The sequence below is a fragment of the Narcine bancroftii genome, chromosome 4, assembly GCF_036971445.1.
Source record: "Narcine bancroftii isolate sNarBan1 chromosome 4, sNarBan1.hap1, whole genome shotgun sequence".
In the NCBI taxonomy this organism is placed as follows: domain Eukaryota; kingdom Metazoa; phylum Chordata; class Chondrichthyes; order Torpediniformes; family Narcinidae; genus Narcine; species Narcine bancroftii.
In genome coordinates this window covers 108,018,960-108,035,434 of record NC_091472.1, presented here as the reverse complement: position 1 = coordinate 108,035,434, position 16,475 = coordinate 108,018,960, and the positions used below count along the sequence as shown (strand labels likewise).

General features: G+C 39.9%; 1 protein-coding gene across 3 annotated transcripts in view; it reads right to left on the bottom strand.

The window, feature by feature from the left end:
- Positions 1–16,475, bottom strand: part of xrn2 (5'-3' exoribonuclease 2) — a 97,821-nt gene that overhangs the window by 12,889 nt on the left and 68,457 nt on the right. For all 3 annotated transcript variants that reach the window (XM_069932378.1, XM_069932380.1, XM_069932379.1), the window contains exons 26-27: positions 12,498–12,629; positions 10,928–11,055 (exon numbers count right to left, since the gene is read on the bottom strand). In XM_069932378.1, coding sequence (XP_069788479.1) covers positions 10,928–11,055; positions 12,498–12,629 — 260 coding nt within the window. The remainder of the gene's footprint in view (positions 1–10,927; positions 11,056–12,497; positions 12,630–16,475) is intronic.

Below are 16,475 nucleotides of genomic sequence, written 5' to 3'. Positions count from 1 at the left end.
CAGAGATCAATAGTCAGGCACACTCCTAGATAACAAATATACTGCAATGCTTTCTTATCCCTCACTCCTTTCTCTCCTGCTGTGTGCTCCGATATCAGACCTGGAGTTTAGATTAGCAACAAACACATAACATTGCACTTACTAACAAATCTTCCTACTCTGGAGATACCAATCTTCCATTGAGTACTTTGTTGCAGATATATTCAATGAACACCTCATCAATTAAACATAGGAAGTGCTGATATTTGGTATCACTGCATACTTGGTTACTTCAAAACAGGACTCATTTTGCATCAAAGTTACTAGTTTAAGTGGAATTATAGAAGATATTTCATTTGGATATAATGACAAATCGGGCATCAATCTTGACAGCCCTGGAAAGTACAGAGCAAATCATCCTCAGAGAAAACAATTGGAGTTCTCAGAAGAAACACAACTGAACATTCATGTCGCACAATACAATTATGCCACTTGTATTTTTATTTTGTTTCCAGAATACTTTGATTAAATTATGGACCGTTTGCACAAAACCTTGCAGGTTTTGATTTTCCAATGGCGTGTGACTTTGCTGGAAATGTGCCTCAGTGAGAGAAATTTCAGACTTTAAATAATCATGGATTAGTATGGCTCTAACCAGTTGGCTCACTCAACTTATTGTCGTGTTGTGGGAGCACATTGATATTTTCACTGCAAATGGTAAAAGGTAGTTCAGACTATGAATTGTTAACCAGTGCAAGTCGATCTGAAATCACCATCATTTTTCAAATTACACACCATATTCCATTAATTTCCATGGAAATGCACAATTTTTCATTAAGGCTGAACTTCTTAAAAGCGAGAGGATGCTAAATGGGAGAAGATTCAGTTATCTGCACTGTACACCTGCTTCATACAACCCTATTGCCATGCAAAGAATGCAAAGCATCATATGGACTTTAAACAAATCAATTATTTTCTGGACTTTCTATAATTACACTGAACAAGTCAATCAAAATTGGTAGCTTCTTTGAAAACAATGTTTAACAAATGAGTTTCGAAGGAGGAGCATGCTTTAGTTGTGTAATCTGAAAAACAAATCTTCTCAAGATGATTACAGCTTCATGAAACCAAGAATTTTGTCCAGCCAATACTGTTGAGCCATTCATAAAAAGATGCAAGAAACATAATAAATTCTTGTGCAACTAACTCGTTCCAAGTCCATTGTTGATATTTGCCCTTGGGTCCTCGGTTTCCATTTTTCTTATAACCATCATTTCTTATACTAAAGACATCCACTGGGGATTAAACCAATTCAACTGCCTTCCAATCTCCCAGTCAGTCCTTGTACTATGCCCTCAGAAATCAAACCACCCCTCTAAATTATTTTAAATTTAATTTAGACATACAGCATGGTAACCTGATAAATAAGTTTGTAATTTCTGGCCTCTGCCACCAAAATACCCCAATTACCCTACAATCCCCATAGGTTTTGATGGATGGAAGGAAACTGGAGCATCCAGAGGAAACCCATGCCGACATGGAAAAATCATACAGTGTCAGACAATGCTGTAATAGCAGTGTGCTAGCTGCTACTCTAACCATGCCACTGTTGAGTTTCTTTTCATTTCTAAACAAACAAAATGCTTCTTATCAACAACCTTGCCATTTCTAAGTAACTTGCAAATATAAGCGTCATCCCATGGAATAGCTGGAACTGTCACAATGTGGGTCGCCCTTAGAGCAAAGCAGTCCTGATGCTGGATATTCAAAATTTTAAAAATGAAAATAATGGAAGTGTTCAAGTCACACAATCTGTGGAAAGAGAAAAACAAATAATGTTTCAGTTTGATAACCTTTCATCTGATGAAAGATCACTTACTTGAAACATCAACCATGTTTCTCTCTCCACAGAAACTGCCTGACCAACTGAAAATTTCTGCACCTTGTTTTTATTACAAGCAAAACATATCTGGTTAAATTACTGGTGTTTTTTAAAAAAATGTTTAATAATGTAATTGAACTGGTTCACAACCATCTAAAAGCCCCATCTCACTCTCAAATGTCAGATCATGAACGGAACATTTTAACCAGAGGTATGAATATCATTTGAAATAGAAATGTGCAGTGATGGATTTTCCAGGGTGCATCAGTACAGCCAAGATTCACATAACAGAAACTGTTCTCGCTAAATATTCCAACAGTTGCCATGACAGATTGAGGTTTCTCCCACTTCATTTATCCCTTAAAAATGAAAGGCAAACTATATTTTTATAGCTCAAATCACCACCTGTTAAGTTGGCAGCTGGCAACCAGAAGTCACAGCATAACTTTTAAACCAGAAGTCACAGTACAACTTTTAAATAATGACGACAAAGTGAAACTAGAAAAAGAATGAAGATGAAAAGTTTGTGCACTATTAATCAGTTCAACCACGGGTTGTATTTTGTCGCCATCCGAGTTGGAAAGTGGATAGTTTGCACCTTCTCAATTTGGATGATTCCTCAGTGCCAGCCACAATGCCCTTCTCCCTTACTGGGTAAAATTCCTCAAAGAACATTAAAAAATATAAATGTAGTATTAGTATAAGTGGGCTGAAGGGCCTGTTTGTACCTCTCCGGGACTCTAGTTTTCTTCGGATGCCTCCAATCCTGCACTATAATCATTGGGTCGTGATTGTGCAACCAATGAATATGCCATAAGCAAAGCAACAATCAATCCCATACATCACCCAACTTACATTCGCAACACTTGGAAATGTGACCAACTCGGTTCATATTCTGAAGCAACTAAATTAAACTTCAGCAAAGACATACATAGCAATTTTGTAATGAAGTTACAGACCATGACACGTTGAAAGATGCATTTATCTATGCAGTGCAAGGTCAGTAAAACATCTCAAGATGTCCCAGATTAATTCTAATTTATAAAAACAAAATTTCTGGAAAGGTGATAAAAGAATAAATAATTAAAATGGTAAATACAATAGTCGTTAGTGATAGGCTGCAAAATAAGTTTGTAATTTTAATAGTATTATTAACAACTGAAATGACCACATTAAAGAAGATAATGCATGAAATTTCTGGCAATATTTCCCAATTACAGAAACTCTATACATAACTTTGATCACTTGTTAAGATTCAGATCTATGTGAGTGAGAATTCATGACTTTTAATGAAGACTGGGTTTTGGAGAATCACTGCACCTTTCTTGAACAGTTTTTGGTGAATACTGAATGAATTTAAGCCATCAATCTGCAAAATTGATACCTCAATATAGCTCTGGTGGAACAGGATATATTGCAAGAAAATAGGACATACCCAAAAGCACCATTTTATTTAAATTTTAAAAAATGTCGCTTGATGCAATTGACTAAATTGTGGAGAGGCCAACTCATCATTTTTCAACCCTATTAGACCATTTTTTTTATGCTTGTTAATATTTCCACTGTGAAATGAAAACTCTTCTAATCAGGGTGACAATCAGTAAAGGCCTTGATGTTTACTGATTGCGCTAATCAAAACCAATTTTCAAATGCAGTCAATTGGTGAGCTTCTCTAATGAAATGGAAAACATGTCATAAATTAGATTCAGTTTTCGATTGCAAAAACCAAATATGCTATTCACATCGAGTGCTTGCAGGCTGCACTTGACTCCCACAAGTTTATCAGCACTCAGACAATTCATCAGCACTACGTAGACTGAAAAATCCCAATCAAATCAAAGACTGTTGATGGAAACACCTACAACATGTATTTTAGGGTAGAAGGGGGTTAAAAAGCAGCAACATTCTGATTGACTGAACTGACCTTCTACTATCTATAACCAATTCTCAGCACCACTAACCTTTGACGTTATTTTCTGCAGACAGAGCAAGGGTGTGGGGTTGGTTAGTGCATGACAGTAGCATAAAGCAAGTTGTATTACTGAACTAACATTTTCAATTTAAATGTTTTATAATGCCAAAATAGGACTCAAGCAGTGTGGGAATTTTCAGAAGCAAAAATTACATAAAAATTTAAGAACCAGAATCAAAAGGATACATCAATTCTATGAACTAAACAACAGAAACACATGTAAATGAAACTAATATACACTCTAACAAAGGAAAAGACTGCACAGCCATATAATCACATTATCTTCGACAATGGCTACCAAACAAGACAATAGGATCCCTGATTCATGGTAACATAATTTCCTCCAAGTGCTTAAATCAGTATAATCATTTAACAAATGTCAAAAAGTTACAAGAGTGAAATCATTTGAAAGCACCCTTGTCCAACTGACATTTGGCTGTTGATACAATATACAAATATATACAATCTACAAATATATGCCGCTTAACGTCCACAATACGCTGTGAAATTGGGTGTTGTGCGAAGTGGATGTTGTGCGCACACCACATGATATACTTAGCGAAGCTATGTGGGATGCATTTTATTTGTAAGTCGGGATCAGTGTGGGGACCATCACAGGGTTGTGGGGAGAGAGCAGGGCAGTCGGATCAGTTTTGGGGTATATAGTTAGTGATCACTTTTTAAAAAACAAAATTGTTGCAGATTAGTCACGGTAACTGAATAATTATGGGACCATAGACATACGTGGTCAGACGCTGCCTGAATGGATGTTAAAATGTGCATATCTACTGTATGTTATGCAAATTAAGTGTGTGTATATTTGAAAGTGCAGCTTGTTAAAAAGAGATCAATCTGGTTTACAACTCAATTTTCTTTAATATAGCCATTATATTCAGAATTCTTTTCTTTTTAAAGGAAAACAAAGCATTCTAATTACATTGATACATTCTGTACGACTGCCATTAATTAAATGAACAAAAAAAATCCTGAAATAATTTTCCAGTTGTCTGAACAGATTTTAGAAACTTAATCAAATTTAATCAATGACAGAAAATATCATGTTTAATAAATTTTAACAAGAGATTGCAACTGAATTCTGAGTGCAAGAAATGTAAAAAAAACTTAAAACACATTAGCTGTATACAAATTATACTGATGAGATCTAATCAGACACACCTGAACATTATCCCTTTTAATAAAAAAAAACACCATACCTCCCGTTTTGAATTCTTAACATGTCAAAACTGACCAGATGTATCCAACCTGAAAAATTGGACTTTTAAATTTCAACTGAACAAAAGCAACTAACCATCAGTGTTCAATGTTAATTGGGGTGAGAGAAGTTATTCAATTTTACTGAATAAAAGAGGAGACAGAAAGTTTATAAAAAGATAAAAATTTAAACTCACAGTAACTCTGAGAAGGGGAGAAGGGTGATGAACACAAAATTGAAGCTGTGCTATTTGAATGCATGAAGGGCAGTTAGAAGTTGGCAGGTACGACGTTGTTGGCATAACAGAGACATGCCTGAAGGAGGACCTTGGCTGGGAGCTAAACATCCAAGGATACACTTCCCATCAATTCAGAGGGGATGGGGTGGCCTTGATGATCATAAAAAAAAATGAAATCAAAGCCATGGGATCAGAGGATGTAGAATCCTTGTAGGTAGAGTTAAGAAACTTCAAAGTCCTTATTGGGATTGCATACAGGCCATCAAGTAGCAGTCAGGACGTAAGGTGCAAATTCCAACCTTCGTCCCCCTTTGCCTATACCTCAACGAGTTCTGCGCATACCATGATGCTAAACTTTTCTTCTCTTGGCTCTGTCTCCACGCCTATTTCCACAACTATGATTCTCCACCCCCCACAACTGATCCCTTCTCCCACTTTAAACCTTCTTCCTCCTCCTGGACATCTCATTCCAGTCTCCTGCCTACTCTGGACCTTTATACAGTATTTCCAACTGCCAGCGTGACATCAACCGTATCGACTTCACTACTCCCAGCACTCATTCCAACCACACCCCTTTGGAAAGTCTGGCCCTCCATTCTCTTTGCATCAATCCAAACCTCACCATCAAACCTCCAGACAAGGGTGGCGCTGTTGTGGTCTGGTGCACTGACCTCTGTCTGGCAGAAACCAGACAACAACTCTCAGACATCTCTTTCTTACCCCTCCAACAGGACCCCACCAAAGCTCATCACGCACCATTTCTGAACTCATCACTTCTGGTCATCACCCTGGCATGGCCTCCAAACTGGTTATTTCCCAACCCCACATTGCCCATTTCTACCTCCTACCCAAGATCTACAAATCCAATGGTCCTGGCAGACCTACTGTGGCCGTGCGCTCCTGTCCCACTGAATTGGTCTCCGCTTACCTCAACTGTTTTGTCCTCCCCGATCCAGTCCCACCCCACCTACATCAGGGACACTTCACGCACCCTCCATCACTTCAACTTCCAGTATCCTGAACTTGATTGCCCCATGTTTATCATGGGCATCCAATCCCAATACACCTCCATTCCCCATACTGAAGGCTTCAAAGCCCTTCGTTTCTTTCTGGACGATAGACCCAACCAGTTCCCATCCATCACCATCCTCCTCCGGCTGGCAGAATGCCCTCACCCTCAATAATTTCTCCTTTGACTCATCCTACTTTCTCTAGGTCAAAGGGGTAGCCATGGGTACCCGTACAGGCCTCAGCTATGCTTGCCTTTTTGGTGGATTACGTGGAATAATCCATGCTACAAGCCTACATAGGAAAGGCCCCTCAACTCTTCCTCCGCTACATCGATGACTACTTTAGTGCTGCGGTCCCCATGATGAGCTTGTTGCTTTCATCCACTTTCCAGCCAACTTCCATCCTGACCATCTTGAGCAACAATGTCCCTTTCCTCAATTTCAGTCTCCATCTTGGGAGACAAACTATCAACAGTATTCTTCTACCAATTTATCAACTCCCACAGCTACCTCGACTATACCTCTTCTCACCTTGTCCCCTGTAAGAATTCCATTCCCTCAATTCTTCTGTCTCTGTCGCATCTACACCAGGATAAGGACTTTCATGCCAGATCATCAGGTGTCATCATTCTTCAAACAACGTGGCTTTTCCTCTCTCACTATCAATTCAGCACTCACCTGCATATCCTCCATTACCTGTATATCGACCCTGGCCTCCTCTGCCCCCACCTACAACCTAATCCCACCACTAAAAATTTATATCCCTTTCCTCCCCTCTGCCAGGACGCACCATTTCTGAGCTTCCTCCACATCCCCCTTGTCCACTCCTCCCTCCCCATCAATCATTCAATTGGGACCTACTCCTGTGACCACAGGATATCATTCACTTCCACCACCACCATTCGGGTTCCCAAAAAGTCCTTCAAAGTGAAGCAACATTTCACAAAAGATACAGGATTATTTTATCCTAAAGAAGAAATGTAAATCTACAGGGGTCATTTACTGTAACCGTGCTCCCGTTGCGGTCTCCTCTACATCAAAGAGACTGGACACAGACTGGAAGATCATTTTGTTGAGGTCCTCGACTCTGTTTGTCGCAATAGCTTGGATCTCTCAGTGGCCACCCATTTCAACACCCTTGCTGACATGTCTACCCATGGTCTTGTTCATTGCCAGACTGAGACCACCTGTAAATTGAGGTGGGGAACAACACCTCATCTTCCAACTGGGCACCCTCCAACTGGATGGCATTAATATCAACTTACTGGTTTCCGTTAAACCCCCCCCACTTCTTCCTCATTGCTTCCTCTGGCTTGGTTTCCCTTTGCACAAATATAGTCTTAACTCATCCCTTATCATACCCAATTAACACTTTTTGTTGACCTGGATCCTGAAGCATCAGCAATATATCTCTTTGCTCTTTTGGATGCTAAATGACCGGCTGCATTCCTCCAGCATTTCTGAGTATTTTCCTTATGTAAAAAAGGAAATTTAACAGCAGTCATGAGAACTTCATCACGCAGGTAGACTGGGGGAAAAAAAAAATCAGGTTGGGGCCAGATCCCAAGAGAAGGAATTGTGGAATACCTACAAGATGTTTTTTTATATATATATATATATATATATATATATATATATATATATATACATATATATATATATATATATACATATATATATATAAAAAGAGCAGCTGTGGTCGAGCTCACCAATAACAGGTAATTCTGCATTTGGTGCTATAGTGGACTTGATTGGGGGTTTAAGGTAAAAGAGCTCTGAGGAAGTGGTGTTCACAATATGATACAATTCACTTTGTAGTTTGAAAAGAAGCAGCTAAAATCAGATCTTTTGGCATTACAAGACAGAAAGGCACGAGAGAGAGGAGTTGATTGAACGGGAACCCTAACAGGGTAGACAATATAGCTGCAACAGAAGTTTCTAGAATAATATGAAAGATAGAGGATTATTTTATCCTAAAGAAGAAGCATTCCAAAGGGAGCGTGAGGCACAACCATGGTTGACGAGACAAGTCAAAGTCAGTATAAAAGCAGGAGAAGGTATGCAGTATTGCAAAAAAAAATCAGTTGAAGGATTTAGTATCTTTTTTAAAAAAACAATGCATCCTCAAAAAAAAGCAATAAGGGGAGAAAAGATGAAATATGAAAGTAAACTAGCCATCGACAGAACAGACGACACCATAAGTTTTTTCAGATGTATAGAAAGTAAAAGAGCGGCAAGAGTGCATATTAGACTGATGGAAAATAACACTGGAGTAAAGGTAATGGAGAACAAATAAATGGTAAATGAACGGAATAGTTATTTTGCATCAATATTAACTGTGGAAGACACCGCTGATGTACCAGAAATTTGAGAGTCAGGGGTCAGAAATGAGCCAAAGAGATTGTGAACATATTAGCTATGATCTTTCGGGAATTTAAAATTAAATTTTTCATTTTTATATACAGCATGGTAACAGACCCTTTCAGTCACGAGCCCGTGCCGCCCAATTACACCTAATTGACCTACAATCCTTGGTACATTTTGAAGGGTGGGAGGAAACCTTCGCAGATTAGGGAAGAACAGAGAAACTACTTACAGAAAGTGCCATATTCAAACCCCTGTGCCATCCCCGTGAATCGCTAGTTTAGGAATGGCTCTAGAGGAGTAAAAAATTGAAAATTTCATTCTGGTCTTTAAGAAACGAGGGAAGCAAAGGCAGGAAATAATAGATAAGTTAGCTCAGCTTCAGTGGTGTACAATAATGCAGTCCATTAAGGATGAGGTTTCAAAATATTGGAAAATTGAAGATAAAATAGGCTGAAGTCAACATGGTTTCCTTCAGGGAAGATCTGACGGGGTCAGTGTTGGGTCCTTCACTTTTTAATGTTTTATCTAAGTAATTTAGTTGATGGAATTGATGGCTCCAAGGACAAGTTTGGGGATAATACAAAGATAGGTGAAGGGGCAGATAGTGTTGAGGAAGTAGGGGTCTTCAGAAGGACTTTGATAGGTTGGGAGAATGGGTAAAGTAGTGACAAAGTAAAATACAGCACAGAGAAATGTATGATCATGCGCTCTGGAAGAAGGAATAAAGCAATGGATTATTTTGTAAATGGGGAGAGAATTTAGAAAGCGAAAACCCAAAGGGACTTGGAAATCCTAGTGTGGGATTTCCCAAAGATTAACTTGCTGGTTGAGTCAATATTAAGGAAGGCAAATGCAATACCACTCATTCTGAGAGTTCTGGACTATAAAGGCAAAGATGTCTTGATATCTTTGATCAGACCACATTTGGAGTATTGCAAACAGTTGTGGGCCCCATATCCAAGGAAGGATGTGCTGGTTTTGGAGAGGGCCCAGAGGTTTACAGAAAAGATTCCATGAAGAATTTTATGATTCTGTGCTCATACTTGCTCGAGTTCAAAAGGATGAAGGAGGATCTCATCAAAATATTCTGAATACTGGATGGGCTTGGAACAGTGGATGTCGAAAAGATGTGTTCAGTGGTGAAAGAGTCTAAGACCAGAGAACATCCTCAGAATAAAAGGACATCTCTTTAGGCTAGAGATGAGAAGTTGTTTCTTCAGTCAGAGGGTTTTTAATCTGTGGAATTCATCGCCACATACTGCTGGGCATGCCAAGTCATTGGGTATATTTAAAGCAGTTCTTGATGAGTAAGGACATCAAAGGTGATGGGGGAAAAGGCAGGAGAATGGGGTTAAAAGGAAAAATGCATGAGCCATGATTTGAATTGCGAAGCAGACTCAATGGACTGAATAGCTTAATTTCACTATTAAGTCTTATGGTCTTAAGAGATAACAATCTTGACAGTTAACAGATAAATACACACATACCCAGTAACTAAGGATCAACAAAACAAGGAAAGGTATGAAGGTTTTGAAGTGTTCTAACATTACTACCCTGTCAATAAGAAAGTGTGCTCTTGAAAAGATGAACTATTTAAAGAGATATTTAAAATAAATTCAAGATCCACATCATAACTATTTCACTTTGACGGCTCCTTCCACTATGCAGTGCAAACCTTTCCTACTCATGAACTACTGAGATATTTATCAACCACCAAGGTGGAGAGAGCCACTTCATTTTCAAAAGATGTTTCCAATGGTCAGAACTAGCAAAAAGTCCTCAATCAAGGGCAAAACCCCCAAAGGTTTGAGGCCATAGTGTCAGGATGGGAAGAAAAAAATATTGCTCTTGCGCCAATCAATAGTTGTTGGGAAGGTCTGCATTAAAGAAAGAGGGATCCACTACCACACTTAAAGACATTGCAAAGGAAGGAGAATTGGTTGCTAATTTTGAATGGACCAATCATGGATTTGCTGAAGCTTTGGTGTGGTAAAGGTTTGGGGGGGGGGGGGGGAAGAAAAATATTAGGAATAAAAACATGAATGTCAGCTAGCAGGTGGCCATGGAAGGAAATTAAAATAACTTCAGTTTTGCAATTAATTTTCCACAATGGCCAATGAGTAAATACTGTAACCAGGCCATAACTTCGAACCTTATTCAACTATTTGCATTTTGTTTTCATTTGTAAAAGAGAAACCTATTTCTAACCTTGGTTTATGACAAGATTACTACTTACTCTGTCAATCAAGTTCACAAAACAACTTACTTGGCAGTGGGACAGTAAGAGATGGTGGTGCTCTCATCAGTGGGGGCCGAGAATTTTTCGCTTGTTGATAACTAGGCGGAGGGGTGTAACTGTAAACACCCTGAGAGCGATCTTTTGACATAACATGGCTAAAACAAAATTAAAGAGACAATATGTACACTTGTGCATATAATACAAACCAGATGATTTTGCTTCAAGTAATTTAAGGTGTTTTGATTTGAGTGATTGGAATTGAAGTCAACTATTTTCACAAGTATACACCCTAATCCTCTGCATTATCTGAAACTACACGTTAATATCCAAGAGGCCAAGCTCAACAAAAACACCATTTTCACAGAAGTACTCCACAATACAACAGTAGAGTTTTTAAAAAAAATAATGATTAATAACCAAGAACTTAATGTCACATCAACTTGAGAACAAGTATTAAAATGACTTAGGCATGACCTGGAAGAGATCTTTCAATTATGGTAAAATTTGATGCAATAGAATTTTAAAAAATCCCACTTACAGAAAAAGCTACAACTGGGTGTCATAAATATTGGATATTTCCCCCTCCAAAAACCAAAAAAGAGGGAATTCAAGAGAAGCCTTTCTACTTGGATAATGAAGCACACTACACCAAGGTCTATTGAAGAAGCTAATCACACAAGTAAGGGAGAAAAGAATATATCTGAATGCAGTTGGAAAGGTGGGAAGAAAGTTTGTGGAGTAGCTACCATCACATATCCTTTTGCAATAAATTTTAATGAAATGCAGTGTCTATCCCTAGAGATGCTGGTACATAGATTGGATATAATTAAATGCATAGGAACAGAGAAGTTCTACATTACTGTAAATTATAAATAACACACCAAATGATTTCAGGAGCTTGTGTGCTTCTTCAGCCTGTACTAAAATCAACAGCCATTACCTATATGCTAAAAATGATTGAAAAGCAAATATGGCCAAAATGAGATGAGCCATTATGTTCATGTCATTCATGTTGAATGCTGGGGATGATGAGGTGGAAATAGCTTCATACCCAAGTCTTTACAAATGGTCCCTACTTGCATTCTAATTTATGTCCAAGCCAGTTAAGAGGATCAAATCTAAAATCAAACGCAAACAGACATTGACGGCACTGTTCCCACCCAACAGTTGCATTTATTGAATCCATCCTTTAATGGAGTTTGGAACAGGCTTTACTACAAAAGTTGGAATGATGGAAGAAAACTAGCTTAGACATCATGAATTTCTAAATGTAAATTAGCTAAATTTGAAACCAGGATTTTTCAATGGACAATAGCTACAGACACACACACACAAAAAATTGACTGACATGCACATCAATCTGCATTGGGTATAAATCATTCAACACTACAGGGGATGCATTTTCTCAAAATACCGTTTAGTGGAAAAAGACATGTCAACTTCAAATGAACTCTTATGAATAAGAGAAAGGAAGTCATGCCCAATCAAGCACAAACAGGCTCATTCAAAAGTCAAGTCTTGAAGATGCTGAAATGATCTTGCCGATCAAAATTTGCTTCATCGATCTTTCACGCTTATGACCTGATAGGCCACTTACCCCAATGTTCTAAATGCTGATTGGTCGAGGTGAACCTGCTGCCGACTGGGATTAAAGCCAAGCCTGGGCCTCCAAGGCTGTTTTGGATTGGATTGCTCCCAATCACTTGGTTTTAATACCTTTGGAGGCTTTCTGTAAAAGAAACAATTTCATGATTACATCTTATAGCTCAGGCAACATTCCACTCATGCCAATGCTGGATCTTAGAATGATTCAATTTAGTTCTGCACAACAGGTTTTTCTTCACTGCACTTCAAGATGTGTCATTTTTTGAAAGCTCTCAAGGAAATCTAATTGTACCACTTTCTCTGTGTCTCACATTTTAATAACCTTCCATCTGACAAATCTACATTCCCCTGGTATTTACCAAAAAATCTCTTCTGCATTTTCTGAACTATAATCCTGTGGCAGCCCCCTTGGGGTGCCTCACAAAATGAAGGTTGAACGTGACGATCCAGCAGGCTGCACGAGGCCCCTAGCGCTGCCCTCCAATCGGCCACAACTAAAGGAGCTGATCTGGCCTATCAAATAAAGCAGATTGCAGATACACCAATCAGTGCTGAGGAGGCTTTGACCACGCCCCTCATCTTGAGAATAAAAGCAAGACTGAGTCCAATAAAGCTCAGCGTTAACTACACTCAACTAGGTTTCGTGTCATTCTTTTTGGGAATGGTATGTTCTTTCTGAGCTAACCTGCATGCAGCTAATAACCTCTCCTGTGCTATAGGCTCCACAGAGCCATAGCTTGTAGCAGCTAGCCACAATCCCTCAATTTAAATGCATCTTTTAGGCTGCACTTTTATCTTTTTTTGCTGAAAAGACTACCCAAGTTTCAGCATTTATTTTTAAAAAGGGGATTAAATTATATGCAACATTATAGATGAAGACCAAATAGAGTTTTCAAATTTTACACAATTTCCTTTTTTTTCCCCAATGCACTATTTGCTCAGCTATGCAACTAATAGGCATAACCATTTCACTAATTTACTCAACTGCCAATAGGTCATTATTTGGAACCCTTAGCAAATCCATGCAAGCTACTGTGTTCAGAAGCATGCATCTCTGCAACGCCTCCATGTCCATTCAGCATGTTAATTATTAAAGAACTCAAATGGATTCAGAGACAACCTCTCTTCAGTATCTTCAAGTTGGCTGCTCTGTATCAACTTTTGTATTTCCAAGTGAGAACTTATACAACTGAAAATGGTCCCTAGTAATTTTATTATGTAATATTTGATTTATTGCATTAGGACTATTCCTCCTCTAGTGTAACAGCTGCAATAATCCTACTCATGAAAGAACAGTGGAACCTTTGGGTCCAAATTCATGCATCTCTCAAGGTTGCATTCAGGTTGATGGGGTAGATAAGGCTTATGGTAGTGCATGCCTTCATTAGTCAGAGATTGAGTTCAAGAGCCAGGAACTCTTGTAATTCTCTAAAACTCTGGTAAGACCACACTTGGAATATTGTGTTCCGAGGGTGAAAAGGAGATTTGCCAGGATGTTGCCTGGATTGGAGAACATGTCTTATGAAACAAGGTTAACAGATCTAGGGCTTTACCCTTTTTTGTTCAAAGAAGGATGAGAGGTGACTTAGAAGTTTACAAAATTATGAGACACATAGATAAGATACATAGTCAGCACCTTTTTCTTGGAGCGAAAAGAGCAAATATCAGAGGGCATCTGTTTAAGGTGAGGGGAGAAAAGATCAGGGGAGACTGGAGAGGGGAGTTTTAAAAAAAAATAAATTACAGTGTAGTGGTGCCTGAAATGGCACTGGAGATTGGTACTACAGGGACATTTAAAGGACAGGTACACGGATGCAAGAAAAAGAGAGGATTAAGTAGTGTGTGAGGTACGGAAGGTTTAGTTTGTTGAGTAGTTTTAAAAATATAGGCCAGCACAACACTGTGGGCCGACGGGCCTGTACTGTGCTGTCATGTGCTCTGCATCTACTGATGAGGAATGAACTTTTCACTTTTCACAGATGCCAAAGTGGTCATTTGTGAAGAGCAAGCTCCTGTTTGACCAACAGAATATTACATCTCTACATGCTGTTTTCACTCTATGCCCTCTGACTCAAAGTTTCCTTTTTCATTCCTACTTCTATTACATCAGATTACACTCACCTGTTTAAACTCACAGCCCTCTAATAGCAATCCTTTTGGTTTGTCATGCCTGATCAGAATTTTTACCTAGCCTTTGTATTACTAATAACCTTATTGCGTACCATTTAACCTTTATCAACTATTTTCCCTTGTACACAGTTTTCCATCAAGGTGAGCACAGTAGTTCGTGCATTATTCTTTGGCTTGGCTTCGCGGACGAAGATTTATGGAGGGGGTAAAAAGTCCACGTCAGCTGCAGGCTCGTTTGTGGCTGACCAGTCCGATGCGGGACAGGCAGACACGATTGCAGCGGTTGCAAGGGAAAATTGGTTGGTTGGGGTTGGGTGTTGGGTTTTTCCTCCTTTGCCTTTTGTCAGTGAGGTGGGCTCTGCGGTCTTCTTCAAAGGAGGCTGCTGCCCGCCAAACTGTGAGGCGCCAAGATGCACGGTTTGAGGCGTTATCAGCCCACTGGCGGTGGTCAATGTGGCAGGCACCAAGAGATTTCTTTAGGCAGTCCTTGTACCTTTTCTTTGGTGCACCTCTGTCACGGTGGCCAGTGGAGAGCTCGCCATATAATACGATCTTGGGAAGGCGATGGTCCTCCATTCTGGAGACGTGACCCATCCAGCGCAGCTGGATCTTCAGCAGCGTGGACTCGATGCTGTCGACCTCTGCCATCTCGAGTACCTCGACGTTAGGGGTGTGAGCGCTCCAATGGATGTTGAGGATGGAGCGGAGACAACGCTGGTGGAAGCGTTCTAGGAGCCGTAGGTGGTGCCGGTAGAGGACCCATGATTCGGAGCCGAACAGGAGTGTGGGTATGACAACGGCTCTGTATACGCTTATCTTTGTGAGGTTTTTCAGTTGGTTGTTTTTCCAGACTCTTTTGTGTAGTCTTCCAAAGGCGCTATTTGCCTTGGCGAGTCTGTTGTCTATCTCATTGTCGATCCTTGCATCTGATGAAATGGTGCAGCCGAGATAGGTAAACTGGTTGACCGTTTTGAGTTTTATGTGCCCGATGGAGATGTGGGGGGGCTGGTAGTCATGGTGGGGAGCTGGCTGATGGAGGACCTCAGTTTTCTTCAGGCTGACTTCCAGGCCAAACATTTTGGCAGTTTCCGCAAAGCAGGACGTCAAGCGCTGAAGAGCTGGCTCTGAATGGGCAACTAAAGCGGCATCATCTGCAAAGAGTAGTTCACGGACAAGTTTCTCTTGTGTCTTGGTGTGAGCTTGCAGGCGCCTCAGATTGAAGAGACTGCCATCCGTGCGGTACCGGATGTAAACAGCGTCTTCATTGTTGGGGTCTTTCATGGCTTGGTTCAGCATCATGCTGAAGAAGATTGAAAAGAGGGTTGGTGCGAGAACACAGCCTTGCTTCACGCCATTGTTAATGGAGAAGGGTTCAGAGAGCTCATTGCTGTATCTGACCCGACCTTGTTGGTTTTCGTGCAGTTGGATAATCATGTTGAGGAACTTTGGGGGACATCCGATGCGCTCTAGTATTTGCCAAAGCCCTTTCCTGCTCACGGTGTCGAAGGCTTTGGTGAGGTCAACAAAGGTGATGTAGAGTCCTTTGTTTTGTTCTCTGCACTTTTCTTGGAGCTGTCTGAGGGCAAAGACCATGTCAGTGGTTCCTCTGTTTGCGCGAAAGCCGCACTGTGATTCTGGGAGAATATTCTCGGCGACACTAGGTATTATTCTATTTAGTAGAATCCTAGCGAAGATTTTGCCTGCAATGGAGAGCAACGTGATTCCCCTGTAGTTTGAGCAGTCTGATTTCTCGCCTTTGTTTTTGTACAGGGTGATGTACAAAAACAGGGTGTACAGGGTGTACAGGGTGTACAGGGTGCATTATTACAGCACCAACAAT